The sequence below is a fragment of the Nematostella vectensis genome, chromosome 6 (genome assembly GCF_932526225.1).
Source record: "Nematostella vectensis chromosome 6, jaNemVect1.1, whole genome shotgun sequence".
NCBI classification, from domain to species: Eukaryota; Metazoa; Cnidaria; class Anthozoa; order Actiniaria; family Edwardsiidae; genus Nematostella; species Nematostella vectensis.
Window position 1 is genome coordinate 12,693,575 of NC_064039.1, and position 27,864 is coordinate 12,721,438.

Consider the following 27,864-nt stretch of genomic DNA (forward strand, 5'->3'; position numbering starts at 1 on the left):
TCTTAGGGATGGGTTTATATCTACAGATCTGTATAGTAAGCCTACTGATAAGCATCAATATCTTTTTTCATACGTCCTGTCATCCACCTGCTTGTAAGAAAGGTATTCCTTTTGGGCAGGCACTACGTATTCGTAGGATATGTTCGGAAGACTCTTCTTTTTAAAATAGGGTATTAGAGTTACAATTTTATTTAGTTAATAGGGGTTATGACAGCAGGTTTGTGGGCCTACCCAGACGTATTCCTAGGGACGACACATTGAAAGAGAGGCGTAAAGGTAAGAATGATCGTGTACCTTTTATAGTCACTTTTCATCCCGCTTTACCTAATTTACCTGGTATTCTTCGTAATTTGCAGCCAGTTCTAGAATCTTCTAGTAGATGTAGGGGTGCTATTGGTAGGGTACCTATGGTGGCTTGTAGGAAACCTTAGGAGTTTAAAGGATATGTTGGTGCACTCCTCTCTTAAAGAGGATAGTACTCAGGTTAGAGGTTGTGGTAAGTGTGGCGGTAAAAGGTGTAGGGTGTGTAACTTTCTTAAGACAGGGCGGGAGTTTCGCAGTACAGTTACTAATAAGAAATATGTCATTAATTTTGACTTGGACTGTAACTCAGATTTTGTTGTTAATCTAATTACTTGCTCTATGTGTAGCAAGCAATACGTAGGGTCTACAATCAATAGTTTTAGGAAGCGTTTTAATAATCATAAAAGTAGGTTAAATAAGCACCCTAGTTTACCGGTTAGTGAAAGAGTTAAGGATGACCTTATCTATCAACATTTTCATTGCGACAATCATTTAGGTCTTAATAATGTTACGGTACAGCTTATAGATAAGTGTAACCCTGACGCTCAGCTTAGGGAAAGGGAAGGCCAGTGAGCTTATCGGCTTAAGTCTATCTACCCGCGAGGTCTTAATAGTGATGACTTTTTTTGTAGTAGGAACCCACGTAGAGATGTGTAATTTCTTTTTATCCATAGCGCGCGCTATTCTGGAAAATGCGCGTTTTTGTCAGTTGTAATGTTTTCGCGTCTCGCGCCACTATTCTGATGTAAATAAGCTTGCAACGATTCACCTTCTTCAGTCTGCCCTGAAAAAGTCTTATTAAAGACGAAAATTTGGCAGAGTCGAATTCCAGTTTTTGGTGTATTGTATTCATTGTTCTGGTACGAGATCGCGACAGTTTGGGCTTTTTGATTCTACTTGACTACAACATATATCCAAAGCTATATTTTAAAGCTCTGTAAAACTATTGGTACACGAATTTTGTCGGTGGACTGCACCGACTGCTCGGAGTATATTATCGTGGTCTTCCTGTTTTTTAAGGGTATGCCTGTGGTTTTACGGAGCGTGGTAAATTCAAAATGGCGGCTTGCATATGAGCTCTTACCTCTTACCCCGGTTACACGACTATCGCCTGTAAGTACACACAATTGATCTTTGCACGGCATAAGATTCTGTTTTCTTTTCGTGAGTATAGATCCCGCATTGTGATTTACGACGTGGAAGCTTAGTTAAGCTAGTACGGTTGTTGGTTTATGCAGGCTCTAGAACGGTAGACTTGATGGTCGATACGGCAGTTTGAATTTTTTGTTTTAGTCTCCCTTGCTAGCATAAGCTTTTTTTTATTTTAGCGAAATACAACGAAAAGAGGCCTCTGCTAACAAGAAGGCTACCACCTATTTTAAATGAGGCTACATTTGCAGAATTTAGTGTCGTAACCGAGAGTGCTTCATGCGTATCAAATCATAGCTGTCAACTCACCCGCATTGGGCGGGTGTCACAAGATTTTGGACTTCATCACAAGCCTAATTTTTGTGAGAATGTTCATATTTACTGTATTTTACCTACTTCACAAGATTCCTATTCAAGTTAGCCTGCAAACAGGCTCTCTTTGTGCTGAATCGGACTTTTAGCCTTTCGAGTGTTCAGGAGCCCTGTGACGCGTGGTTTACCTTTGCACGCAGTCGAAATCCCTTGCTATCGCGAGAGGAGAGGATTTCTCCTAAAGCGTCCACAACCAATTACCCACACAAACAAACTTTCGCTCGGCCCACAAACTAGCGCCTTTGTGCAGGCTATGTCCAAGTTGTGTTGACAGCTATGTCAAATGAACAAGCAAATAAATGTAAAAACAAAAAAACAAAAATTTGGAAAGCTGTAACATTCTTGTTTACAGTATAGGCCTGTACCATTTACGTGGTTTTTAGAGACCAGACTCTGCGAATCACATGTTACTCATAAACCACTTTAGGTTTGCTATAAATACCAGTATTGTCCAATTCAACCTTATACGGAAAAGGTAAAAATGCAAAATAAACACAACAAGATAAAGATACTCAGGCAACACTCTAAAGGATAAATGGTCTTGAAGATATACATCCAAGGTGATATCAACTATTCTTTAACCAAATAAGAGCTCAGGTTCTTTGACAAATTTCAAGTCGAACAAAAAAAAAACAGCAGAATCACCCCTCTCAACAAAATGCTCAAAATACCACACAAGGGAAGGAGATCAGCAATCACAGCTCAAGGCACAATTAGATGCATTTATTCTGATCCTCCAGGTCAATTTAAATGGCCTCAAAACACAGTGTCCACTCCGTGAAGGCTTGTGAAACCATCTTGGTGTCATTACAAATTGCAAAGCATTCTGGGAGATCCATGTAAAAAATCATGAGATAAGGGCCAGTCAACACTCTCCCCAAAGTCCGACACTTTTCTATAAGTCTTTTCACCCCAAAGCCAAACAAATCAATTCCAGGTCATACAGATACAGAATAGCAGTGTAAACAATTTTGGAATCAATTTGGTTTCAGAAAAGGCAGAATTTAGGAGAGCTGTGGTGATTCGTTAGAAAATTATTTCATATCTAGGCAAAGCCAAACAAGTAAAAAAAATCCCCATGAATCCACCTTTGCTTGCAAATATCCATAAGCACAGCATTCAATTATGCCCCAATAGGCTTAATGAGGCATGATCCCAATATGCCCATAGCTGTATTTTTGAAAAATACAAAAAAATCCTTCAAATTGTGCTCACATTAGCACAGCAACAAGGGATTAGAGATGGGACCGCAAAGCACTGTTTGAAAGCTTGGATACAGCTGACTAGGTGCAGCAGTGTTTGACTTTGATGGGCTGTAAAGATTCATCTAAAGATAACCAGGAGTCAATGTGTTAAATAGAGCACACACCATTTTAAAACTTCAAAATGAGCATCACTGAGTTTACTTTTTATTGCAGAAAATAACCTCAGCACAACAGCTTAGAAATTTATTTTTTCCTAAGGAGCATGCTTAATTGTCATTGTAGATGATTTTCCTAAGGAGCATGCTTAATTCTCATTGTAGATGATAATTGTAAAAACAATTTGTAACCTCTTTTTTTCAAAAAGTCTTTTTACAAGTAATTTGTTTGCTGGGAAAACTTAGAGTGAGATACCCTGGTTCCAGAGCCTCATGCGTCTCTCTATTTAGTGCGCCAGCGAGGTTACCTCGCTGGCCACTGGATAGAGAGACGCTCGAGGCTCTAGGACCAGGGTAAGAGTGAGATAAAACAGAGTAAAAAGTAAGATGTATCTCAGCTTGTGATAGGTACTTCATAATAAACTCAAAAATTAGTTAGAAAATATCTGATCTATTTACCAGTGGGGATCAGAGAAGAAGAAGTAAATATCAGTAGTAAACTTGTAGTCATGGGTAGCCTTCACCAGAACCACCAAATGAAAGATTATTTTGCACATAGTAGGTGGGAGATGAAACTCCAAAGCCCAAGTATTTTTTCTGTAAGGCCACTTTATTTTTGCACGTAGTGAGTCAACTAACTGCACAAACAAACAAGGAGATTTTACAGTCCTTAGGAGCTTTATTATGCAATGTCCGGCCGTCTAGGGGGTTTGAGGTACCCCCCCCCCCCCCACGAACAACACTTTGGATTTAAAAAAAAAAAAAAAACAGGGGCCTTGGTTTTTGTATTCTCAGCAGTGATTTACTACAAAATGTGGGTATTATTTTGCATGCATCTCCCCTCCTTTCCTCTGCAATTTTGGAAATGACGCAGGATGCCTTATGTAAGCTTTGTGAAGTAGACTTGCGAAAAGTTGACAGTCCAAAGAAATTTTACAATTCGCCGTTGCCAGGAAAACGTTCGATGAAATAGTAAATGTATGTTACCATTGCTTTTTTTGTCTTTAAAAGATAGCTTTTTTGATAATCTAATCAGATTGTTCAAACAAAAGAAACGCCCTTCCTTAAAGAGTCTATTCGTTATTCCGCGTCTTGGGCAAACATCCTTGTCAACTGACGTCATTAAATTACTGATGCGGGACCTCGAGCCTTAGCGATGACACGAAATCTCTTGTTCGGCTAATGGAATGTCAACCAACAACCTCAAAACGCACATCTGTGTGTGACATATAAAAACAGGAAATAGATTCCAAAAATGACTCGAAATGTTAGCTTTATGAAGCGTATACTGCACATGTAATGGATAGCGTCGAGATTGGTTTTATTGACAATGCGATTACAGGGGGTCCATTTGGAAATTGGAATGCGAGACGATGCACGGAAGCTGATAAGGCATTTTCCGGAAAAGTTCCTAGTTTTAAGGTTAAGGGAGCTGTTTGTTTTGAGTGCTATGTCGCTGATAAATTTAAATGTTATAAAGTTAGATTTGTATTTTTCTTTTTATCGTGCGTCGTGACTTGCGAAGTTTTCATTGCAACGCGTTTCTGAAAGAACTTTAATAAACTAATTAACGCGATCTGTCGCCCTCTCACGGAAAATGAAAGCTTAAAAGAGGCTTAAAAATAATCTCTTTTGAAGATCTTTAACATAATAATTATATTTATACCTGTAGCCTCTTAGCAATGTAAGCGAGCTTAACATATACCTCGACATGCCGTTACTCTTGTGATTTGTTTTCCGTGGTGTTATTTCGTTTATATTAATCCGGTAAAGAGATTCTATTAGCAGATGCTTTAGAAGCAAACCAAAATGTTTTCACTTGAATCAAAACACACGATTCAATTATCTCTATATTATATTGGCGAGATGTTCAAGTTGATGATTACTTTGTTTGAAATAAAAAATTCGGAACGTCCCATGACTGATTAAGGTCACGCGTAGCACGGACCAGCAAAATATTAAATGTCTCATATCTAGTTTGATTACATGGCATTGTTTTGCTGACCACACAGGGATCTTTCGGAAATTAATGTCCCCTGCATGGATGTTTGAGAGCACGGGACGGTTCGGCTCGGTTGCGTCCCTGATTCGTGCGCTCATCCGTTATTTGCCCAGGAGGGTTCGCCGTAAGGACCACCCTCTGTGACTTGATCTATGTTGCCCCATACCTGTGTTGACACGCTACGCGTGCCGGCGCCTGGCTAACTTGTTTGTGTTTGCTTGGCACACGAAGCTATTTGTAAGCACTTGTTTGTTCCGTGTCGCGTACGATGGTAGTCTTGCATACCGATGTATGTGTCAGACTTATAGGCGCATCTGTCAGGGTTGGATGGGGGGGATATGACAGACTAAGTTTTTAACCGAAGCAAATATTTGATACCAGATTATAAAAGCTTTTAATTGTTGCGTTAAGTATTGCATACGATTAAGCTTTAAGTTCGTTGGCTACACTATGTCTCTTGCTTCTTGCATACCGATGCATGTATCATGTAACTACAGTATATCGAAAATGATTAGGGGAGCAGGTAGCTGGTTTGCTGTAGTATGGCTGTTGCATACCGATGCATGTGTAGGAACTACAGCATCAGCTGCGCTCTAGTTTGCTCTTAGAGTTTTAGGTTTTATTAACTTAGAATGTTCATGCGAGGCTTGACTGGAAAACATGGTATAACTAATTACCGAATAGGCTATAGAAATACAAGATGGCTTACTTAGGAGTTCTGGAAACAAGACACACAAGATACAGGGCTAAAGTTTAATGTAAACGCCTCTCTGAAAACAGTTTTTTTTCGCTGATGTTCCTCAGAGACGGACCATTAGATGGTCCGTCTGGTCCGTAGTGGTGGGGGGTGGATATTTTCTAGTCTGCTTGAAATTTTTTTTCGGACGCCTCAGTGATGCACGAATATTTTTTTTGCGAGCGATTGGCTTGCAGGAATTTGTTTTTCGCTACAAACACTGAAATTTATCTATGGTGCGGAAAACAACTATGAATCTAGAGTTCATTATCTAGAGTTCATTCTATTTGTTCATACGATAAATCCAAATGGTGATTGCTTAGGACATGAAGTCAATCCTTATTCCGAGGTACCAGAAGCCCAGGTAAAAAAAAAACTGCCCGGAGATTTTGGAAAACCACGGTTTTACCAGGCTTTTTTACTCTTGCCTCTACGAGAAAGCATGGGCTGCAATCAGCCTGGAAACCCTTGGAATAATAGGCTTTCCTAGTAGTGCTAGCGACCAAACCAAGGAAAGGCTGGGTTGCGAAGAATCCCGGTCTCGCCCATGATTTATTCATGTAAAGTATTAAACCGGACTTTCTTGGAAACAACTGTCATATCAGACGTTATTTTAATCTTGAAGTAATATTTGCTCTTCTTAATATTCAGCTTGCTCTAGCTATTCTTGATAAAGACTTTTGCACAGCTATAGGATTATTGAGTTATTATGACAATCTTACATATAGAAAGTGTTATTGTTACATTTGGGATTTCCCATAAAATATTGTGATATTTAAAAATGTAATTATATTATCACATGCTATTTTATTTTAATATAGTTGCAGTTGGTACATATTGTTTATGATTAGAATTTTTGTAATAGTGAAAACATAATAGTTAATGACACATTAGGGATCCCCCATATTATATATTATATAATAGTTTAAAATTAAATTATTTACTATCTCATTATATATTATTTTATCATTTATAGTTGCAGTTGGTACATATTAATTTTGATCAGGATTTTGTGATTTTAAAAACATAATTATAGTTATTGATATATTTGAGATTATTTACTATCATTATATTTGATTATTTATAGTTGCAATTGATACATATTGATATGATTTTCAGTTGTTATACCAGAAAATAAAATGAGATTGTTTAGATATAGACGTCTGATTTACTGTGATATGATATGATACAAATAGAAGTTGTAGACTCCAATGTCCGATATGACACACAGGCATCTGCTGATTATGATATCTTTCATATGGACATGGATGCATTTCTTTCTGTTGAGGGTTTGAATGTCATACATTTCCCTGGGTGAGCATACCAGACCCCTCTAGACAGCCTTCTTTTTATGAGGATTGATAGTTTCGGTAGGGGTGTGGGGTATGTTTCACCAGAAATTTTATATATATATATATATATATATATATATATTTCCAGCTCATAAAGGGGCTGGAAATCCCGAATACGCTCCTGAAACCGTCAGCGAAACAACTCTCTTTTCAGAGAGGCGTTATACTGTATTTTTCGCGGAAAACAGCTTCCTTTCCCGCGTATTATTCCATATTTGTCACCTTTTTTACCCAAGTTCCTGCTTTTAACTTCCCTCTTCCTCCTATGAACATCGTAGCCATTTGCAGCAATTTGAGTTGTAAGATATTCACTTTATGCATGTATATATATGTGTATATAAAAAACATGAAAAATTCAATTGGTAATATAATTGCGTCTGTCGTTTATGCTTTTGCTGCTGATGATGATGATGATAATGATCATGATGACATTGACTATTCTGGCATTGATCGGTACCTAATTTTGATGCCATTGTTCAGTATGGTTAGGTAATCTTGCCGATGATTAGGAAGTTTGCGTTTCTGATGCTGACGACGATGACGTATTGATGACGGGGATGCTAATCAGTATGATGATGATGATAAAAATGATGTTATAATGATAGTAATATAATAATGAGGATGACGAGAATAATATGATGATTATGTTAAAAATCATTGTAACGATAGCGATTAAGCTGAAGACGATGTTTAAAGTGATATTCATAGCTATGCCGATAACAACTGTTTTCTGGGATTATAGATACGACTTCCTCTGTCTGCCAAAAATTTTTACATGAATGGTGAGTCTTGAAAAGCCATGATATCCCAACTATAGAAATGCACTGTGCACTTGTCTATAATAAGATCCATCACAGTAGATAATACCTATTTCTACAATACTTACCGGATAATACAGACGTTTCCTCTGGAAGTCAAATTATATCCCTTCCGCTGGAAGCTGTGGTCATGCCAAACAGGAAGACCAAGATAAGTTTACTCCAGCGGTTTCCGGTCACGATTTCGAAATTCGAAATTATAATGTTTATTTACAATGTACAAAGTACAAAATATTATTTTTTATTTTCTTTATTTTAAACGTTAACAATGTCATGATAACGAAGTAGAACTTAAGGTCGTGTTAGTTTCTATTCAAAAAGGCCACGCAAATGCTTTCCCGGGCATCGCAACTATTATTAGTGATACAGTAGTAACCGTTCTCTCGGTCTGTCGAACGTGGACCATCAAGCGAACGCATTGTGCAATAATGTTTGCTCTGACGCAAGCAGACCTTCAGAGCCCCCAGATTTGAGGTGGTCTGAACCCATCTCACTTCTTCCCAATAAGAATGCTTGTAGAGTCCAAGTGTCGAGCATGAAGATAAATTTATTGAAGCTACTTTAAGTGGTCCCTACCTTACAAGAAAAAAGAGAGGTTTATTATTGTGTCCTTTAGTTTCACGCCGAGAAGGCGCTCATCCGGGCCACCCCTAAGTCCTATTTCACAACCCTGCTGTCGCTACCTGTGCCACTAATTATTGTTTGTTCCATTGCTCAATATAAAGAACTACATCAGAACGCATTCAATCGCTGCTTGGTACTCGCCATCTGTTACCATGGCGATGGATCACGGTCTTAGCGACGATTTGCGTAAGAAGTCTAGTTACTAAAACAAGCCTTGATCTTCGGCATTATGATCTCTCGTTGAAGACGCCGTGATTTAAAAAAAAAAAACGCGATAAAAGAAAATCGAATTCAAGCTAAGGCTGGTTGGCTTCAGGGCGTCCTTGAGATCGTTGGTATTTATTTTTGTCTTTTGTATTCGCTAGGAGCTTCTCTTTGATTCCCACAGGTACCTGTCACGATAATCGTGAACTAAGAAAAAGATTCCAAGCTATCTTGACATACTGCTGAACACTATAAAAATCAAGTTTAACATGAACAGTGTTAAAATCGTAGTTTGGCGAGCTGGCGAATGTCTTTGGTTTGGCATATGGGGTGATATGGGACTAGAGCGCTTATACGCGGAACACATGTGTTTCACTTGTTTCTCTAAATAGAGATATGGGAGTCTCTGTGCTTGGCGCGTCATCAAAGGAACAAAGTCTATGTTCCTGAGAACCTATTGTTCCATGTTCAATAAAGCCACCAAAAACTGCCAAAACAAATCAGAAAAAGAAAGATGGCTCTTGCTTCTTAAAAATAAAAGTTTCATGTTCTCAACTCGAACTGATTTTCAGTTTTTAGTCGTGTTTTACGGAATAAACTGTTTTCAATTTTGAACAGCATTTAAAGCAGGTTGTTTTTTCACAGTCTTAAAATTTGTTTTCGTGAGATTATCGCTTAGGGTGACAGAATACAGATCAGCTTGCCATGGGAACTTTGCGAAAAGGGTAAAAAATGTTACATTGTTTAAGAAACTTTTTTGCACAGTATCAACAACACCCCTCTTTGTCCCAGCGTCTTTTTCTAACAAAAACTCTTTGGTAAATTTAGAATTTAAGGGCTAAAATTCTTGAAGTTTCAAAGGTCTTCTTCTTGTTACGTGATCCTTTCAGTGAAATCCTCCGCCCACAAGCCGGTGTCTGTGATTTGAAATCTTGCACCATATCAGGATGAAAGTTATCAACACCTCTTGATGGCTGGATGCCCTTTTTCCATGCCTGGCGCGCCTTTTTTGCGACATTTTTTTATATGTTTCCGACACTGAGATACATCCTGCGTACCCGTGAATTGAGTTATCAATTTGAACGGTTAAACACAAGCCGCAAAAATTTATACCAACAGTTTTAAAGAAAGCTTGTTGCTAGCCATGTCTTTCCTTTTAAAATGTTTTTATAAACCCGAAGAAAGACATGCATTTTTTTCCTTTGTTGGTGCACATGAGAATTGTACTGCTTCATTGCTTATGCCTAAACGCTTGGAAAATACCGAGTAAATACCGAGAACATATCCACCAGCAGAGGCTTGTATTGTTTTTATTGTTGTTATCAGGTCAAGTATACCCCCCCCCCCCCCCCCCTCTGTACTGTGATATACGCTTTCGTTACCTTCTCTGCACATCGCGATGCCTCGATATTATCATGGAGCTACCCATACTATTATGTACTTTTGCTTTCGTATATCACATTTACTTTCCTTGGAAAGTTAATTTGCATGTTAAGCCTGTGTAACTAGACTTTTAGTCGCTCAGTTCAAATCTACAGAGTGATCGAGGAATCAGCTAACGATAAAATTAATTGTGCTTATTTTTGTTTTGCTTTGTTTTTTTTTTGTCTCGGTATTTTTTAGAACTATTAGTTCTCGTATATTTTGAATAGAATATAAAAAAGATAAGATATTATTTGATGATTTACCAGAATGTAGAGGCCAAGAAATCACTCTATGGCAGTTGACAACTGGGGAAAACATCGAAAGAATCTACCTAACTGTTTCGCGCCATTTTCAAACAACCTCCTTTTTTTAAGCATCAGACGGCCTTGTCTGCAATCCTTCAGTACTTCATATCACCGTAAAATATAACAGCATGAGTGACGTTTAATTCGCTATTTTGGGTACTAGACTCAAGTTGCATAACTTAACGTGAGAGCTTAATAATGCCCAAAAGAAAAAAGCATTTGGCGATTTTCACTAAAATGCTCACGGCTTTATTCGCAAATTGAACGGCAAGTTCGCCAAAAAATAAACCCAGAACCACCGCCGTACAAAGGGCAATATACTATTGGTAGACCCCATGTTTTATTTACGACAAGGCTTTTGAAAAGCGGAGAGCGAACTGTGAAATTTGATCGGGAAATGATGACGTTTTGACTTCTGTCGAAAGGCTTTCACTTTCCCTTTCGATCTATTCCGTGAGACCATCAATGCAAATATTTATCAAAGTCCTGCTGTCGAAGCCAAAAAACATAGTAGCTTTCTTTTCCAATAAGTATTGCTATTATTATAACATGCTCCTTTTAGACTTCAAACGCCAGGAGTAAAGGCCCTGAAGGTCCACCCTTTTTTCAAACCTTTTGCATACGAGTATGATAAATGTGCATTAAGAACGTTCTGGCACGAAACCCATCCACTCAACCGACAAATTATATACGAAGTGTCTTTTTCGACCCTGAATCTTGAATACCATCTTATCATCTTCGTACTTAGTTCAATATCGACGGTTGTTTAATTGTGATAAAAACAGAAATAGCCCCGAGTATTTTACATCGACGCCATTATTTTTAATCATGAAAATTTCCAGACTTTGATTTCGGTTATTGAGCCTTCTAAGTTTCCTTTGTTTTTATCTGCCCATCATTAAGATGAGAGCTGTATCTTGAATTACAGCTAAATGATGCTTTGTGTCGAGCTGGATTGGCTTTTTGTTCATTTGAATTCAATCAAGAATAAGCGTCCTTTTCCGACTAACAAATAAACTGAAATAAGGCGCAGCGGGCGAAGCGCAAACAGAAATAAACTGTTCTCAACCACACTTCATTGTTCTGAACATTTTTATTTATGTGATATATCTTATATCTTTATTACAAATTTTCGATACTTATAAAGCACCTTTTGCTTAGTACATTGGACGTTTTGATGAACGTCATAAGGTATTATTTATTTACAACTGCGATTTCGGAGTGAAAAGGTTTTTATAGATTTGTACGTAATTATAAACATAGTCTGGATATCTTGTAATGAACTAATTGTGTTTTACCCTTAGGTTGAGTTATATACACTGTATTAACTCTCTTCCTTTTACCACAACTTATGAACTGTGCGCAACAAGTGGTTGAACCTGACAGGTCTGCCTCAACATACTAACATACGCGATGTCGCATAAATGGAAAAGTCTCGTTATTTTGACATTCGAAAGTGAAATGTCTTTTGAGAAGTATTTTCTTCGATTTGTTGGGCTCTAATAGTCATTGCGAGCTCATAAGGTTGCGGAAATGGATCACCCATACTATACTGGATTTAGTTCTATGCTTTGTACTTAGATTTTAGCCACTGACATGAAGAGTTTTTTTTTTGGAGACAAAACAAACGGAATCATAGGCGTCTAGGCACTTGTTAGGGTTTTTTTTTTCGAAAATAAAAATAAAATAGAATCATTAATGTACATATCTATTAAACTATGATACAAAATGGTTTATAGTCGAATTATTAAAAAGAAGATTCGAATTTAGAGTTTAGAAGAAATTAATATAAACATAAACTTATTAAACTAACAATCCGTAGCAGCACCTGGTCAATGAACACTCGTCAACATTTTCAACAAAGGAGTTATTGATTAAAACACTTTATCACACAGAAAAATCGCATTTGGAATTCTCATTCATGAATTTTGGCGGTGTACTTAGCTTTGGGTGACGAGTAGAGCATTTCCAAAGTGCTATTGACTGAAGGGTGAAAATTGCGCGAAGTTTGCGCATAAGTCGGAATGCTAGTAGCTGTCACACCTACGTTTTTGAAAGCTGGAAAACGAAGGCAATCCTGTACATGGTGTCTGTACAAATTAAGTCCTAAATGGACGAGATTATGATCTTAGCATCTGAAGCTAAACCAACTGGAATTCCTTTTTACATAATTTTTAGGCATAATTCGGCGTCATTAAAATAAAGAGTGAATAAAGGGAATCGCCCGAGTACGCCGTCGTCTGGCCATTTTGATTGGATTCGAAATTAATTTCGCTTTTACAAAAAAATAACTAAAATGGCATAATTTGAAAGACCCATAGGGGGTCAAGTTTCACGTTTTCTTGAAGAAACTATTTTACAACGAAATAACTAATAACTTTTGACAAAAATAAAGCTATGAAATTTGGAACAAAAACGTTTGTAATGATAGTGTTGTTTTGGGCCACATAGTGGTTGCATTTGATAGTAAACAAGTCAACGAGTTTATAAGACTCCATAGCAGTCGTTCCTGAGATCGTGAAGACGCTTGAGTAGGATAAGTTTGCGCTGTCTTTCTAGCTCCTTATCTGCGCACAATCTCTCTTCCTCGCCTATCAACTGATGCACAAATTCTCGGGCTTTCTTCAAGATGGCGACCTTCGGTGCGCGCTCATTGTCTTCGAGTTCAGGAATACTGTCTCTTAGAAGTTGAAACCGACACTTCAGATCTTCCCGCCGTTGTCTTTCTAGTACGTTGTGCGTTGCTCGGCTGATTTCACTGTCTTCGGAGTCTTCGTTTTCAGTTTCCGTCGGTCGCTGGGGGGAGTTTCGGCTCGCTCTTCTCGGTTTTCGTGTTCTTTTTGAATTTACATTTTCGTATCTTTGTGGAGCAAAGTCTTCTGCGGGTCGTACAGGGTGTTGGATTTGCTGGTGCTGTGAGGGAGACTCGACTATAAAAAAAAAGAAAAAAAACATTTATAAGTACAAATTATTACATCAAAACTCCTTAGAGTATATTTCTAAACACTTTTTGAATTAGTTTTTTGTTAAGAACACGGAACAATTACTAAGCAAAAGTTTGCCTGCACGAATCGTAAATAGTGTTGTTTTCAAGGGTTCTTTAGGCATTTTGTTTTCTAATAGCCACATTTATAAAAATCTGTCGGTAGTGTCTGGCTGTCTTTGAGTAAGTAGAGTTTTATTCGTCTGTCACTGATCATTGTCCCTTGTGTTTCTGTTTTCAAATCAATACCGATACCGCCCGTAATTAGTGCAAACCGTCACAAACTTAAGCTCTATTCCAAGTGTTTTGTAGAATTTCCAACTTTTCTTACTCGGATTGCCTTCTCCTTGTGATTTTACTTCTAATTCCACAAAAATCGAAAACATTTGGTCAGTTATTTACTACATAGAGTAGAGGAATACCTCTTTGTAAAATAAAAGATTAAAATACATAAATGGAAAACCGATGGATTAAACTTGTGACTTTTTAAGTGTGAAGTGTTAAAATGTGTTTTTCAAAGGCGTAAAACTTTGAACGAGTGAGTCCACCCTCGAATATATGTAATCAGCAACTTGTTGCATGTGATGTGCTACGTTCCATTAGAGAGTTGCTATGCTCGCAAATTCTAATCCACCAAAGTGATCCCTTGTTTTTTGCCAAAATAACAAGTTTTCTCTCGAATTGAGTGAATGTTTGTATAATCTCTTTAGGGTTCCAGATCTGTTTAAACTAACGTAGCCCGCTTCACTGGAGCATGTTGCACCATCGCTATCAGACACATCACAAAGTGGAAGAATCCAGCAGACAGACAGCTGAGAGTTCGCAAGGCGTAGTATCCGCGAGCTCAGACTATAACTCAAAAATAAAAACTAAATGAAAGGGCAGTTACCGGTATAAGGCATCCAGCGATGAGGAGCTTGTTGCTGGCAAACTGTGTTCTCCTGCGCTGCGAGAGACTGTGTGTACTGTGCAAAGTCGCGGAGTTGTTTTTCGGGAAGTGTGGGCAGTATTTCTCGTACTGGCTCCGTTTGGGCGCACAAATTCCCAGCCATCCGATGTGGGTCGTAGTCCCCTTCACTCCAAACACAATCGTTCACAAATGTACTAGAAGTGAGTCTTTCCATCTCGGCATCCGATAACACAAGCGGCAGATCCGAGGAAAGGTCTTCTGGGAAGTCATCGGGAACTACTTGTAACGTGTTCTGGTGTTGGCCGGGAAAAACGTTCCTTTTGCACGAATTGCTATAGTTCTCCGGCGAGTACGGTGGGGTTGGGAGGGCGAATTTCTTCCAGAAATCGACTTCATTTTGCATGTTGGGGTTGCAGAGATCGTCGCTGAGTGCCTCTACTACTAAATCCTGTGGTCCACCGTCTTGAATCATCATCCCTCGGTGAGGCGTCTGGTCGAAAAACATGTTACAACACAATCTGAAAGATTCGAATGCAAAAGTATGAGTAAGAATCGTTGCGACGCGTTTCGACCTGCAGCAAATGTACAATGCGATCGCCAAGTGCAGTCGCCAAACTCCCAATAGTAACCTTTAGTGTGAGCAGTCGATCGATGATTAAGAAGTGGGACGGAATTAGTACGAATCGTGTCGAGGTGTACCAGCGTGAGTAGATACTCGCGGCGGTTCTGAGAGATAGGCGCTCCGCGCTTCCTTTCTTGGGTGAATGGACTACTAGTCATAGTCAATGAATGGTCATACTAAGACAATGCCTAATTTGCATACTCCACAAAAAAAACCTTGAATACTATTGGACATCTTCGTAGGACGCAAATCAAAGAAAACTCAATTTCTGTTCACTAGAAATGGATATGTTGACGTTTTGTACTAGTTTGGGTTACGGTTTATTATCGTTTTGCACAAACAAGACTAAGTTTACAGGTTTGCTGAGTCAGAAAATCACATCGACCGAGAGGTTTCTCCATTCACTTGTTTAGTATTCATATGCATGGGAAAGCTAATACAAGGGAGAACCCGCTAAATGGCTCCACTACCCGCTCACGGTATCGTTTTACTAGCAATAATATTTCACATAGAACTATTGGATACCAGTCCCTTTGAGATAGTTGTTAAAAAACTTCTATTATTTTGTTTCCAGAAAAAGCAAAAAAAGAAGATCAAACAGTTTAATTGCGTTTTTGTTTCCAACCAGTGGAATTTGCCCCAAATGGCGCGCCTCTCAAAGTGTAATGGAATCTAAGATAGATTCCAGAAAGGGCTTTTGAGCTCAGCTGTGTTTGTAATAAAGATGAGAACACTGAGTGTTTTACGGGTCATTGAAAGCTGTGCAAAACAGCTGTTTCCTACTCTCAGATAAATAGAATAGCTTTGCTTAATGTGCTAGAATACGGCCACCAATAGTTCCTTGGTAACTGGCCGCCAAAAATTCCAAAAGCGGAAATCAAAATCTACTTAAGACCCGTTTTCACTTTCATGATACTTGGTGGTCTTCTATCGACGGATATAGAAATGCAATTAAAAGATGTTTAAGAGTTTTGTTGTGGTAATGAAATTAATGTACGTTCTGTATGTTTGCTTAGGAAATGCTTATATTCTTTTTCAACCTTAAGCGTCACATTGAAATAGAAGGCCGTTACGTGCACAAAAGATGAAAAAACCTAAAAAAAATTCAATAGTCTTTTTATGTTTGAATGAGTGGAGTTTTACCGCGGTGCTATCTGGTGTGGATATAATTAAAAGTACTTACAATGAAGCACTGGTAAGCATTTTGGTTGGAAACGAACGACTTGAAGTTAGAGCAGACGGTAGCGGTGGCCAAGTCAAGTGCAGAGCTGTTATACCGCTAGAGCTGGCGGTTAATGGGCTAACGACTATTGTCACTTGTCGCGTCGTGCGCAAACTGGCCTGTGTGAGTCGTTTGAGCGAATGCGCCAGGCTGAGCCTGTGATAATCAAAAATGCAAACGAGTTCTGTTCATGAATACGCAATTAGTATAATCAAACAGGGCATGACAGCAACCTCCCGAGGTGCCCCCACCCATCTTGCATGAAACCGAAATAACATTGATCCAAGGCACGAAATACATAATCTATCACCGAGGGGACATTTCACTTGCATCTCTGCATCAAACTTGAAGTTAACGCAAAAAGGCTAGTTGTACCGATCCGTGCTGCCTGCATATTTGATCATACAAAGGTCATTACCACATTGTATTGTTCATTTGCTGTTCTGTGTTACGTCCAGGTTTTTTTTTATCCCGCTTTGGGCATTAGATTTAGATTGCGGAGGGATGGAGAGGTGTGTGTTAGGATTGAGGGGTTGTTGGGTGTTTGCGAGTCTGTTTGCTAGATGGAAGAGTGCGATTCTTTATGTGATGATATTCGTGCAACGGAATGCGACGCGTGTCACTCTAATTACCCCAATGATTTTATGATTCGCAGACAGCTGGCACGCGCCACCTTGAGGCTCATCTCGAGTGCTAAACAAGCGAGCAACGCACCAAATATCCGCTCTGCATAACTCCAAACACTTTCACTCTAAATAAACTCAAACAACTGCATTCCAGAACTGTGCGTTTTTAGCACCAAACGACTTCCAGCTAAGCCCGAACAATATCATAGAAGCGGTGGTACACAATGCAGACGTTAGGAAGCTTGCCGCTAACCTGCTAACGTAGGTAGTCTTGCGCGAAAAAGTTAAACAGCCTTTCCATCTCTAGCGTTTAATTGCTAGTTTACAAGCCTGTAATGAGCGAAAATGGATTAAAATTTAAGAGTTAGCTGCATTTTTGGAGACAATAAGCAAGTACTTTTAGCGCCTAACGAAATAATTGTGAATGCTCTAATGCCCCTGGATAATGGGAGGTCATTGTTTTCGACTCTTAGTTTGGACTCTGGCACGCGCTAGGAACTCGTATGATTCAATGATCCAGGGCCGTAAATAAGCCCCCCTTTATGATGTAGATTAAGGTTCGAGTCCCTTATTGACCCCAATGTCAATGTTTACTCCCGCAGTCTTGGTAAAGCCATTGGCTATTGATGATTGACGGATTGCAGTGGAAGCCACTTCGGTGGCAGCTGGCGCCAGATCACAAATAAATCAAAATTGCGAAAGCGAGCACAAAAGAACCCCCCGAGTCCGCACTATTGTAAACTACAAAACGAAATTTAGTTAGCTGTTAAAATATTGGCGATAATAAATATCTCATTATTGTTGTTTGCTAAATGGGTGATATTTCGCACCGATGATTTGATTGATAAATCAGTTTTCACTCGAACTTCATACCGGGGTTTCCTATTTATAGGCGAATAAATCCTTGTTAATAAAAATAAAAAATACACTTCTATAATGCATTTATCATTTTTGATTAATTTAATTTTTTTCTGATAACCGCCAAAGATAGCTTTGCTATATATTTTTTTAGGTCTATCACTGATATTAAAAGTTTACAAACGCCTGTTTTGTTTGCAGAGAAAGTGAAATTTATCATCTGTCTTAAACCGGGACTTAAACTCCGGAAGTCCATCTAGATAGCTAAAGGTATTTCGCTTTCGCTGTGATGGACACGGACAATGTCCGTCTTATCTGCTATATTACTTAACGTTAAGTTAATTATTTTGGTATCAGTTTAGCTTAAAACTATAACAATCAGACATGGTTAACCCTAACATTTTCAATTTACCCCCTTTTGTCGAAAATTTAAAAAATGTATTTTTGAATTAATTTTTGACGTTTGTATGTTTATGTAGCTGTTTGCCGAGCCTGCGGTTACTTCTGATATCAATGAGTGCATATGAAATGTTTGCTATAAAAGTATCCAAAAGTGAAAGAAAAGCCATTAAGGAGCGCAGATTTGCAAGCTAAATTGTTCAACCAGTTTTGTGTGTTCACACAGTAAATTAACTTGGGGAAGGGTTTCAATGTTGTTTGCAATGTACCAGTTCCTCGGCTCCTCTGACGCAATCCCGGGTGTTTAGAGTTTTGTAAAACGCCGAGTTAAACTAACAAGCGAGAGTAATTTGGAATGTATTACATCTAATTTGTATAATGAGCGGTGAATGTTGCTGAAGACAGCTGTAGTGAACAATAGCACTATTTTTACTCCATTGATTCGCCACCTGCCTTGTCAAGGGAGTTAAAGCTATTTACATAATAAAGCGCGCGAAGGCCAGTAGAGGCACAACTTCTAGGGACGCATAACAATAGAAGGAGCTCGACCGGAAACGGAGCGATCCGACAGCGCGTGGAGTGTCGTTGAATGGCGCGTGTAACAAGCTATCGTCAAACGCTCGGCTCATTCCTTTGCACACTTCGCTAGCCTTGAGCCCTTTCCTGACTGCCAGCTATGCATTTAGATAATAAAGCTTATCGCCAGTGCGATTTATTCGAGAATTAAGCGCCAACAATTAGGTTTCTATAACCCAAAGAAGTGTCAAGCAATACTTAAGTAAAGGTACTTACGGTGGAAAACACAAAATGTAAAATACACTGCGCGCAAACGAAACGCTATTTTAAATTGCGCTGTTTACGAGATACAAATTAAGTGCGCGAAAGTTCGAAGGCGAGAGTTTATGTTTGTCTTATTTTTTTTTTTAACAAAATTAGTTGAGGTAAAATCAGAATCTGTGGTCGATAAAAGTCGAGGGGTGAAAAAATAGGTGGTTGATCTCGTCAGCTCCGTTTTTTTGTGGTATTAAAACCAACCCTTTCAAAATCGCTTCCCGCGCCTTTGTCTTTTCGATTTCATTGTAGTCCAAGACGATAGCGCTCTTATCGTTAACTTTTAAATAATCATCTTTGTAAAAAAAAAGTATATGTAGTCGGTTTGTAAAAGTGCATGATGTGTATATTTAAGTTATATAAACGTCTGTGTTTTTAATTTTGTTTGAATAATCAAATAGTTCCGAGTCATTAGAAAGCCCAATGAGATCAAAATGGCGCCATAACATGATTGTATAGTAATGAAGTATTTGAGACCGTCACCCGCAACGAACTTGTGCTTTTTTCTGTGCAATTTCGCAAGAAAAAAAAAACTCACGCCTCTCGTGTCACAAAGCCGACCCAAAGATGTGAAATCAGCGCTAATTTGCTCCCGCAAACCAAGTGACGTCGTTTGTCACATTTTACAGAGAATCGCACGATTGAGTGTGACTAGGTAATTGATTTAATGTATGCAGTTTAACCGGGAGTATTTTAGTAAACATGTAAATGCGTCTTGTTCCATTGACAACCACAAGCCGCGGGTACTTCGTTGTTCCACGAACAAAGAACTCTAAAAACTATCGAGTGTAAAAGCGAAACGACCCACTGCCCTACCATTGCAAACAACACACTCAACCATTGATAAACTGATATTTTTATTGTGGAAATTGATAATTTATGTAGTGAAACTGTGCTTTAAAAGTTCGAGCAAATCTCTACTCCTATTTCACTTGCGCGCCTTTCAAGGCGTATGATAAACCTATTCATTTTCTTCGCTCTCTCATTCATTCTTAAATTTCCTGCCGCCTCAACCCTTCATTGCTCTTGATTTATAATATTCAAAATGCATAGCATTTACGTCTTGCATTTTCTCAATTATCCTGTAGGCTTGCTTTAACTTTTCTATGGCAGTGCTGAATTGGATTTAAAGCCGGCAAAAATCCCACGCACCGAATGACTCGTGCGTACTCTACAAATAGCGCCTCTCCTACGCATAAGCATTTCTACAAAACTGTGAATTAATATATAATATATCGATTAAATACTTTGCTCCTATTTATACAATACCGTCACTTTGCCAGTGATCGGTGCTATTAATTTTGCTTATTTAGCGAGAGCAACTTTTTCAGCAAAAGAGCATTTATCTTTTTCTGTTTCTCGAACTCTGCTACGAGTTTTAACTCGTCCTCCTTTAATTGTACAATGTGTTCCCAGGATTTGCGCAAGATTGACACCTTCGGAGCCCTCTCGTTGTCCTTTAACTCCGGTACAGCATCCCGAAGTTTTTGAAACTTTAGTTTCAAATCGTTGCGGCGCTTTCGTTCGAGTACATTGTGCGTAGCTCTCGTGTATTCGCTATCATTCTCAGATTCGTCGCTATCTCCCGATCCCGAATTACTTGTCTTAGATGACTTTCTTCCCTGTTTGTAAAACGATAGTTCATGCGAGTAAGATTTTTTAGATTTGCGCGATTTGATTTTTCCCGTAAGTTCTGTTTTTTCATCATCGAAGTCCTCGAATGTCGAGGCATCGGACGGGGAAGGACTTGGAAGGATTTCGTCAGGAGTCTCTGGCATTTCCACATCGTCAGCAGTCGGTTTTTCTACCTCCCCCTCCTTTTTGGCCGAATGCTCAATGGTAACGACATCTACTTCCTCTTCTGATAAAGGAACACGAAAAATCAGAATTAGCGTTTCATGATCAAAAGTCCTTTAAACTCTTCCTGATAATAAAATAAACTACAAGAGATTTGAATACATTACTTAAGCTAATTGGAGTACAGAGTGACTAGGTCACTGTTGGAAGTGTGTTTGGCTGGCTATAAATCTAGGATAAGTCTAAACGCTCGCGAGTGGCCTATACTACTACAAGTTAAAATTACTATCATCAAATAAATGGCCACAGATCAGAGAGCGTAGTTGGTAAAACCAACAAACAATTATTTATTTAGAGACTGTTGAATAGACTCACCGGAGTCACTGCCTTCATGCAGATCCTTGGGGCCATCAGTCGAGTCAGCATTTATGGGAAATGGGAAAATCTCGGCGGGATCAACGCTCAGAACGCGCGCGGTCGACTCGGCGATCGGCGGAGTTTGACAGAGTAAGCGGATCTTTTCCAATTGACTCGTGTTCACTTTCTGCTTGGCTGCTGTCGTGTGCTTCTTGTCTGCGTTTTCAAAAGCAGCTCCGTTCCACATACAGTCCTTAATTAAGATATCCTTGAAGTCGTTCTCCTGGAAGTAAAGAGATTTCTCCTCCGCTGCGAAGTTGAAGTCATCCTCGAGCTCGTCGCAGACTGGTTGGATGCGCTCTGGGTCGCCGATCTCAGACGCGATAGACGAACAACCCGGCGAGATCGGCGGAGTTGGAGGAAATGAATAATCAGACATAATATCCTCTTCTATGCTCGTCATTGATTTTTTCTTCATGTTGAAGCCATCTTCGGGAAAATCCTTAAAAAGTGATGGTGGCAGAGAGTCGAAGTCCGAGCCGAACGTGTCCATGAGTAGGTGCTCCGCTACCAGAGTCATAACTGCGGGGAGGAAGATAGCTGGTTATTACGAGTGTATCATACTACACGTTCATTCATGTAGTAAAATTATAGAAAGTCACGCGCCCCGTCAACATTCACTTGCCTACCTTCAAAGTTGTCTGGTAAAATTGTGTCAGTTGTCGAAATGCGATTAGAATCTGTGTCCTTTTGGGTTGGTGGAATCACTAACCGCGGGCAATTTCGAAACGCACCCGAGCTAGCGTACGCCAAACTGATAAATGTTTCACACTTACGCGGACTCAAATCCATTCATTCAAAGCCGGAGAACAATGCTCCTCCTACGCAACGACGGTGTGCTGCATAAGTAGGACAAGCTCGAGTACACAATACATAATCGGCCGTGTTGTCTCGTCGCGTTCAATTGGTGCCTATCTTTCTTGTGAATGGCTGACGAGATTACAAATCCGAAGATCCTTGTATGATAGGTCTACCTTGAGATTAGAAAACAATCCTTACACTGCAACCTTCTCCAGAAAATTATTACTTTTTTTTAGGCTTCCTAATGCATATTCATGAGTTCAAGGGTTTACCCCTGAGCTGTCAGTTTCTCGAAAACTAACAGCCACTAATCGTAGAGGATCGGACAGCTGAGTTAACTCGCATTGCACGCCGGGAAGACGCCGGGCCACACGTTTTCCAGACGAGAACACAAAACCTGATCGCGCGGAACAATGGCTAGTTAATCAAGCGTCGACCATTGATCGACTTTGCATTATCAATTGCCACCTGTAGTGTGGCCATCTGCCTCCCTTGACATCAAATCCCCCAGATTTACACTCACTCAGCCTTTCCACGTAAGAAGTTTGTTCGGGTTCACTCGAAATGTTGCACGGCCGCCCGAGAGTCTGAGTCAGCATATTTTAAGCACAGTTGAATATTCTATTTCCTATTACTTCAGTGATTGTTATTGAAGTAAAAATATTCAGAATTTACTTATTTCGTCACTTCTTATTATGTGTTTCATTTTATAATGTGTTTTGCGATAAGAGGTGTTGCCTATTAAAAATTTCCAATTAAAACTTGGATGCATTTGATAGCTTTTGAACGTTGTTATCACTCGAAAATAAGCAACATGTTATGTCATTGACTTCAGTCAATGAACTAAATTATTTTGAAATTGTCTTGAATAAATAAATTATTAAGCTCCTGAGTATACTGTGCATCATTTGATTATGGTTTGAGATGGTTATTTTAAAGTATTAATTGTAAGTTTTAATATAAAAGTCTTGGAACTCAAAATGGAAAGCCATCCAGAGCTGCAGATTTGGGACCTCGGCGTAAACAAGATTCAATGGCGTTGCGTTTTATTTTTGTTGTTTTACTTGTGTATCACATATAGCCTGTTGTCACGAAACACTTTTTCTGTGGCCTAATAGGAAAAAAATCCTAAGTATTTAGCTTTATTAAAAGAGCTTGTCTGGAAATATGTTTTATGTAATTCAGAATAGGGTTGTAGGGGTAGCATCGCCTCAGAAAGTTGCTCCAAGAGCACGCTAAGAGGCGTCCGTGCATGCCTGTAAGGCGCACTGGATGCGCAAGGTCAGGATACACGACTCAGTTGTAACTGTGTGTGTCATATAACAACAGTCAGCTTTAACTGGGTGTGCACCTGTGACCTGCAATTCCTGCTGGGCTCTCTTCGCTCCATCAGACGCATTGTAAAACGCCGAAGGGGTGGACATCTGAAGTGGAAACGTTTACGATGCCGATGCTCTTTTAAGCGCTTCGATACACTTGATAAAATACTGCAACCCAATCTTGTTTAAAAGACATTTGTTTAGCCAATACCACAGGTTTTAGCAGATTAACGGTTTGACTTACGGTTAAGTAATCATTTTAGCGGGGATTATGTGATGAAGCTGAAAATGGACAACTATCAAACCAAATCCTAGAGAATCAAATCCAGTTGTCCTGTACCTTAACCATCCCATATACATTGGAATTTATTATACATTTTTTTCGGAGCTTTCTGTTGCAAAAATATGCAACTGCCGAAAATGACATTGTTTCGGAACTACCAGGTGGGAGATAATTGAGCGTTCTCAAGTGCATTATGATTTATTGGCCCATAGAAACATGTGGTCTATACAGGACTGTCCTTAAGGGACGAATTGTTGAATCCACAAACGAAACGCCCTAAGCAACGGAAACAAAAGCTCCAGCGCTTTATTTTGATTGCCACTTCACATACCATCGCAGTGTGTTTTGAAAGCTAAGAAAAGCTGATTCCTAGCTCTCAATTTATATCGAGTTAGAACTGTATAACCGTCCTCCGAATTCACAGACACCTAAGGCGGGCTTCCCCTCCAGCATATTCTTGAAATCTGATATCAGTGTCGCATTTGTGAGACCATTGCACTGAAAAAGCAATAGAGCAGGTCAATCATTTGTCAAACAAATCCAAATGAGTCAGGAATATAGTTATTACTTTTGTTGTGCAATTTTAATGAATTTTAAAGTATTTGAGGTCTTCACTAACGAGCATTCAACGCTAACAAGGCGTTCGCACAGTGCCAAATTGTTGCACTAACGTCTAGAGTACTTTTTAACCGTCTCTGTTTCTCGTTTAGCAGGTGTTTAATTGCTGACTAGCTGTTCGTTCCCAACTTCGGTCCAAATAACTATAGTTCTGACTTGAGTTTGACTTATAAAAAATATTTTTTTAGGACTTAAATTTAAATATTTTGCATGTGAGGCATTAAAACTAAAATAGCTAAACCTGAGAAAAATAAAAATTGGCGATATCTATGCCAAAAAACATAACAAGACCGTATGATTTAAGTGTATCCTTTTTTGTTTTTATTTGTTTCGCGATGGTAATATTAACTTCTAAACACTATGGTACTCAAACAAATCTGTCAGATTTACTCCAAGAGCTTCCTTTTAGAAAATCATAGTAACTGAATTGACTGCATACATAGTAACCGTTGTTGTTTGCCAATTAAGAAGAATAAAATTAAATACAATGTGACATTGAGTAAGATTATTGCAATTATTGTCAGCAATTTTTTTGATTGAGGTATAAAATACTCACCTCTTGGTTTCCCTGGTTACGAGTTTTGAGATTATTGTGCAATACTGTGTCTCGTCTTTTTCCGCCTCCCCACCCACTTGGTCATAAAAAGCAATCAAAACTAGAACTTTGTCCTAAAAGTAGCGTATGTGTGATATCCTATCTGTTTTATCAATTGTTTACAGCAAGTATTCTTACCTACATTGCTCAATAAGTTATCTCTTACCCGTTAAGGCCCTCGCTAAAGTAATCTTTGAAGCCCTATTTATCGGGGGAAACTTTAAGACAAAATTTCTTATCTGTTCTAATATTTTTTTTTGCTATCGTTAACAAATTTTGACCCCCATATAAGACAACATTTCATCTTTCTTGAATTTGGCCAAGGAAATCCAGAACATTTTGCCGGTACTTATTGTGAAATATTTAATGAAAATCGCTTTATATGCGTTTACCTCCCACATATGAAAACAAAATGCAAAAACAAAAAAACAAAATAGAACCTGAAAATCTTATGGTCACATTGGTAATGAAAATTTTTGTGCAAAACACAGCAAAAGGGCCCTAATTACCGGTCAAGTAATGGACCGGCATATAAGAAAGATATCCGTTATCGTCCGTTACCACGGTTGCAACCATAATGGCAAAGCACGCAATTTCTAGCTTAACCCGCAAGATAGCGCAAATCAGAGAGCTCCTACCGAAATGTTTGCTTAGGAATGTAAAATCCTGATAAACCTTTTTATATTTTGACATCAATTAAACTTATCGGCATGGAGCTGAAGAGTGCACTTTTTGAGTTCTGGATAAAATTTATATTTCAATGTAGGTTCGAGATTTAATTGCGCAAGACCATTATTTAAAACGATTTATTTCCTAAGACTTCTTCTAGATTATAATGTATACACTCTTAAGCCATATGAAATTCTCGGATTGATACAAGACGGTGTCTAACTTCCTTCTATAAAGGTTATTCCTCGATCAATATGGAGAGAGAAGTTTTATTTTTATTTACCGGATTTTTAAATATAGTCCCGTTTTTGTTTTATTGTCAACAACAGGAACAATAGTTACTATACTACCGACCATTTGTAAATATTGTTCGCTTTTACTGGAAAATCCGTGCTCTAGAGAATTATTTTTCCCCGGCCGCCAGTAACAATTCTACCGCCACGATAACCCGTACGGTGTTACTGGAATAAACTGACATCATTTGCGAAGCTTGTTAAAGTTGAAAGTTTCCCAAACAAAGAATCGAGATTCTCTCCTTTTGTGTGTGTCAAAGAAATGACCAAAAGAAACAAAATGCTTTATCGGATTTTCCTTGCTAACTTCCTTTTATCCCGTTGTCGATTGTTAAAGTAAACCGTGGCCCATCAAAAACTCATGGCATAGCCCCTTTAAGGGAAAACGAAAATAACTAAGTTGCCTTCTTTATAGCTATTACTTCATCAGATAAATCATCCTTGTGCACAAAACAGGAAAATAATTTGTTTTTATATTCACACTCCAACCAGGATCAGCATCGTGAAGGCTGTTTCTTTCCTCTTTTCCCATTTATTTTTCATTTTAATATTTATTTTTACATTTGTTTTTATTTGCATTTAAATGAATGTATTCCCTTTTAGATGCATTTTTGCTCCTCTTTTTTTTCAACAGCGTTTTTAGCCTTTACAATTATTTCCATTAAAACAAAATATGGAAATACTCATTATTATCGTGTGCATTTAGCCCTCTCCGCCAAATTTCAAAATCAATTTAATTACCCATTATAATATTGTCACTGAGTTAAACAGCCTAAAGCTACAAACAGTTTTAATAATACATTTACATAATCTCCCAATTAACTCTTTCTTATTTTGTTTTAGATACATTCCTATCGGATCTTGATTAAAATTCCACTTCAATAACAACATCTGACAAGCAAATTAGAAATACCCCTACCCGGAAATGGGTGGAAATATTCAAGTGCAATTCTGGTCAACTATACAGAAAGTAACGAAGAACTCTCAACCCTCCTGGAGGTGTACACTGTATACTATAGGCCACATATCAAAGTTTGTATATACTGGCTCTTAGAAGCTATACGCTCATCTCGCTTCTGATTACTTTGTCTGTTTCGGACACACACAATAAGAGCCATTTTGACCCAAGGTCTTTGTTCTCGTATTTCTATATGCCCAGGTGGCATGGTGTAAACACAAGACTAAACAACTCATAGTCAGCATAAAGCCAATTCAATATAAACTATTAGTACGCTGGTGTTTTTTGTTCGAATGTTTAATGGACACGGCAAAAGAAATTACTAGCGCTTGAGGCAATATATATTTTTTTATTTCAGGTGCGCGTTCGCAGAATATTTCCCTGTATTGTTTTATTATTCTATAGTAAGACCGAAGGTTAATAATTGTGCCGAAAGTTGTATGTATGTATGTATAAAGCTTTTCACGGATTTATCAATACGCTGTTCACGCTGTAATCAAGGAATCAAGGCTTTAACAGTTTGCCATATGAAACGTTTGATACTTTCTGTCAAAAAGGTGTGTTACCTTTCTATCAAGGGTATTAGAAAGACGGTTCTTGCAAGACAATGGCAATTGTTTGATTGCATTTTGCTCAAATGACTTTTTGGTTGAAAGGTTCGCGAGATTTATTTGATCAGCATTTTAGATTCACTCTATGGATGGTGGCAAGCTTGTACTATATACCTGTCATTTGTTGTAGGTCTTTCATAATGATCTCCGGACTTCTTATTGTCATTTAGAAAATTCCCAAAAACCGCTTCCTTTCCTAGCTAAAAAATAAAAAGTAAAATGTGTTACATGTTTTTAATTTGATTTCTTTAGAGAATAAATGAGTGAATATGTGCCTCTCGCAAGATGGAAAATGTCAAAAGTTACTTTTAACGGGTTTGATATCATTTTTTTTAACGGGTTTTATATATTTTTTTTGTTTTTGATCTTTAGGCTATGGCCCAAGATCAGAAGGATGGCGAC

General features: G+C 38.5%; 2 protein-coding genes and 2 long non-coding RNA genes across 6 annotated transcripts; 2 read left to right on the forward strand and 2 right to left on the reverse strand.

The window, feature by feature from the left end:
• Window positions 1–1,138: 1,138 nt before the first annotated feature.
• Window positions 1,139–27,282, forward strand: LOC125567955. 2 transcript variants are annotated; one of them, XR_007311929.1, is made up of 3 exons: window positions 1,139–1,416; window positions 8,017–8,056; window positions 26,737–27,282. It is a non-coding gene; the product is annotated as an uncharacterized LOC125567955 (long non-coding RNA). The 2 variants fall into 2 exon arrangements; XR_007311930.1 differs by lacking the exons at window positions 8,017–8,056; window positions 26,737–27,282 and adding an exon at window positions 14,344–14,496.
• On the reverse strand, window positions 11,725–16,495 carry LOC5520947 (protein L-Myc-1b). Of its 2 annotated transcripts, none has more exons than XM_032366098.2 (3): window positions 16,349–16,495; window positions 14,523–15,061; window positions 11,725–13,580 (listed from the first exon to the last, which is right to left on the reverse strand). In XM_032366098.2, the coding sequence occupies exons 1-3, from the start codon at window positions 16,366–16,368 to the stop codon at window positions 13,135–13,137; spliced, it is 1,005 nt and encodes a 334-aa protein (XP_032221989.2). In that variant the 5' UTR covers window positions 16,369–16,495; the 3' UTR covers window positions 11,725–13,134. The 2 variants fall into 2 exon arrangements, with proteins under 2 accessions (XP_032221989.2, XP_032221990.2); XM_032366099.2 differs by lacking the exon at window positions 16,349–16,495 and adding an exon at window positions 15,173–15,322.
• Window positions 16,546–17,930, forward strand: LOC116604135. Its single transcript, XR_004290931.2, has 2 exons — window positions 16,546–16,797; window positions 17,043–17,930. It is a non-coding gene; the product is annotated as an uncharacterized LOC116604135 (long non-coding RNA).
• LOC5520948 (transcriptional regulator Myc-2) lies at window positions 19,942–22,332 on the reverse strand. The gene is made up of 3 exons (XM_001640809.3): window positions 21,945–22,332; window positions 21,274–21,837; window positions 19,942–20,962 (listed from the first exon to the last, which is right to left on the reverse strand). The coding sequence occupies exons 1-3, from the start codon at window positions 22,105–22,107 to the stop codon at window positions 20,397–20,399; spliced, it is 1,293 nt and encodes a 430-aa protein (XP_001640859.2). The 5' UTR covers window positions 22,108–22,332; the 3' UTR covers window positions 19,942–20,396.
• Window positions 27,283–27,864: the final 582 nt, after the last annotated feature.

Bases quoted from the DNA above. Each gene is read 5' to 3' on its own strand.
- LOC5520947 (XM_032366098.2), bottom strand. From the start codon at position 16,368: ATGCTTACCAGTGCTTCATT. The intron at 15,062-16,348 runs GTAAGTACTTTT...CGAATCTTTCAG, and splicing joins ATGCTTACCAGTGCTTCATT to ATTGTGTTGTAACATGTTTT. The intron at 13,581-14,522 runs GTAACTGCCCTT...TTTTTTTTATAG, and splicing joins TCGCTGGATGCCTTATACCG to TCGAGTCTCCCTCACAGCAC.
- LOC5520948 (XM_001640809.3), bottom strand. From the start codon at position 22,107: ATGGATTTGAGTCCGCGTAAGTGTGAAACATTTATCAGTTTGGCGTAC. The intron at 21,838-21,944 runs GTAGGCAAGTGA...TCCTCCCCGCAG, and splicing joins TTTACCAGACAACTTTGAAG to TTATGACTCTGGTAGCGGAG. The intron at 20,963-21,273 runs GTGAGTCTATTC...TTCCTTTATCAG, and splicing joins GCATGAAGGCAGTGACTCCG to AAGAGGAAGTAGATGTCGTT.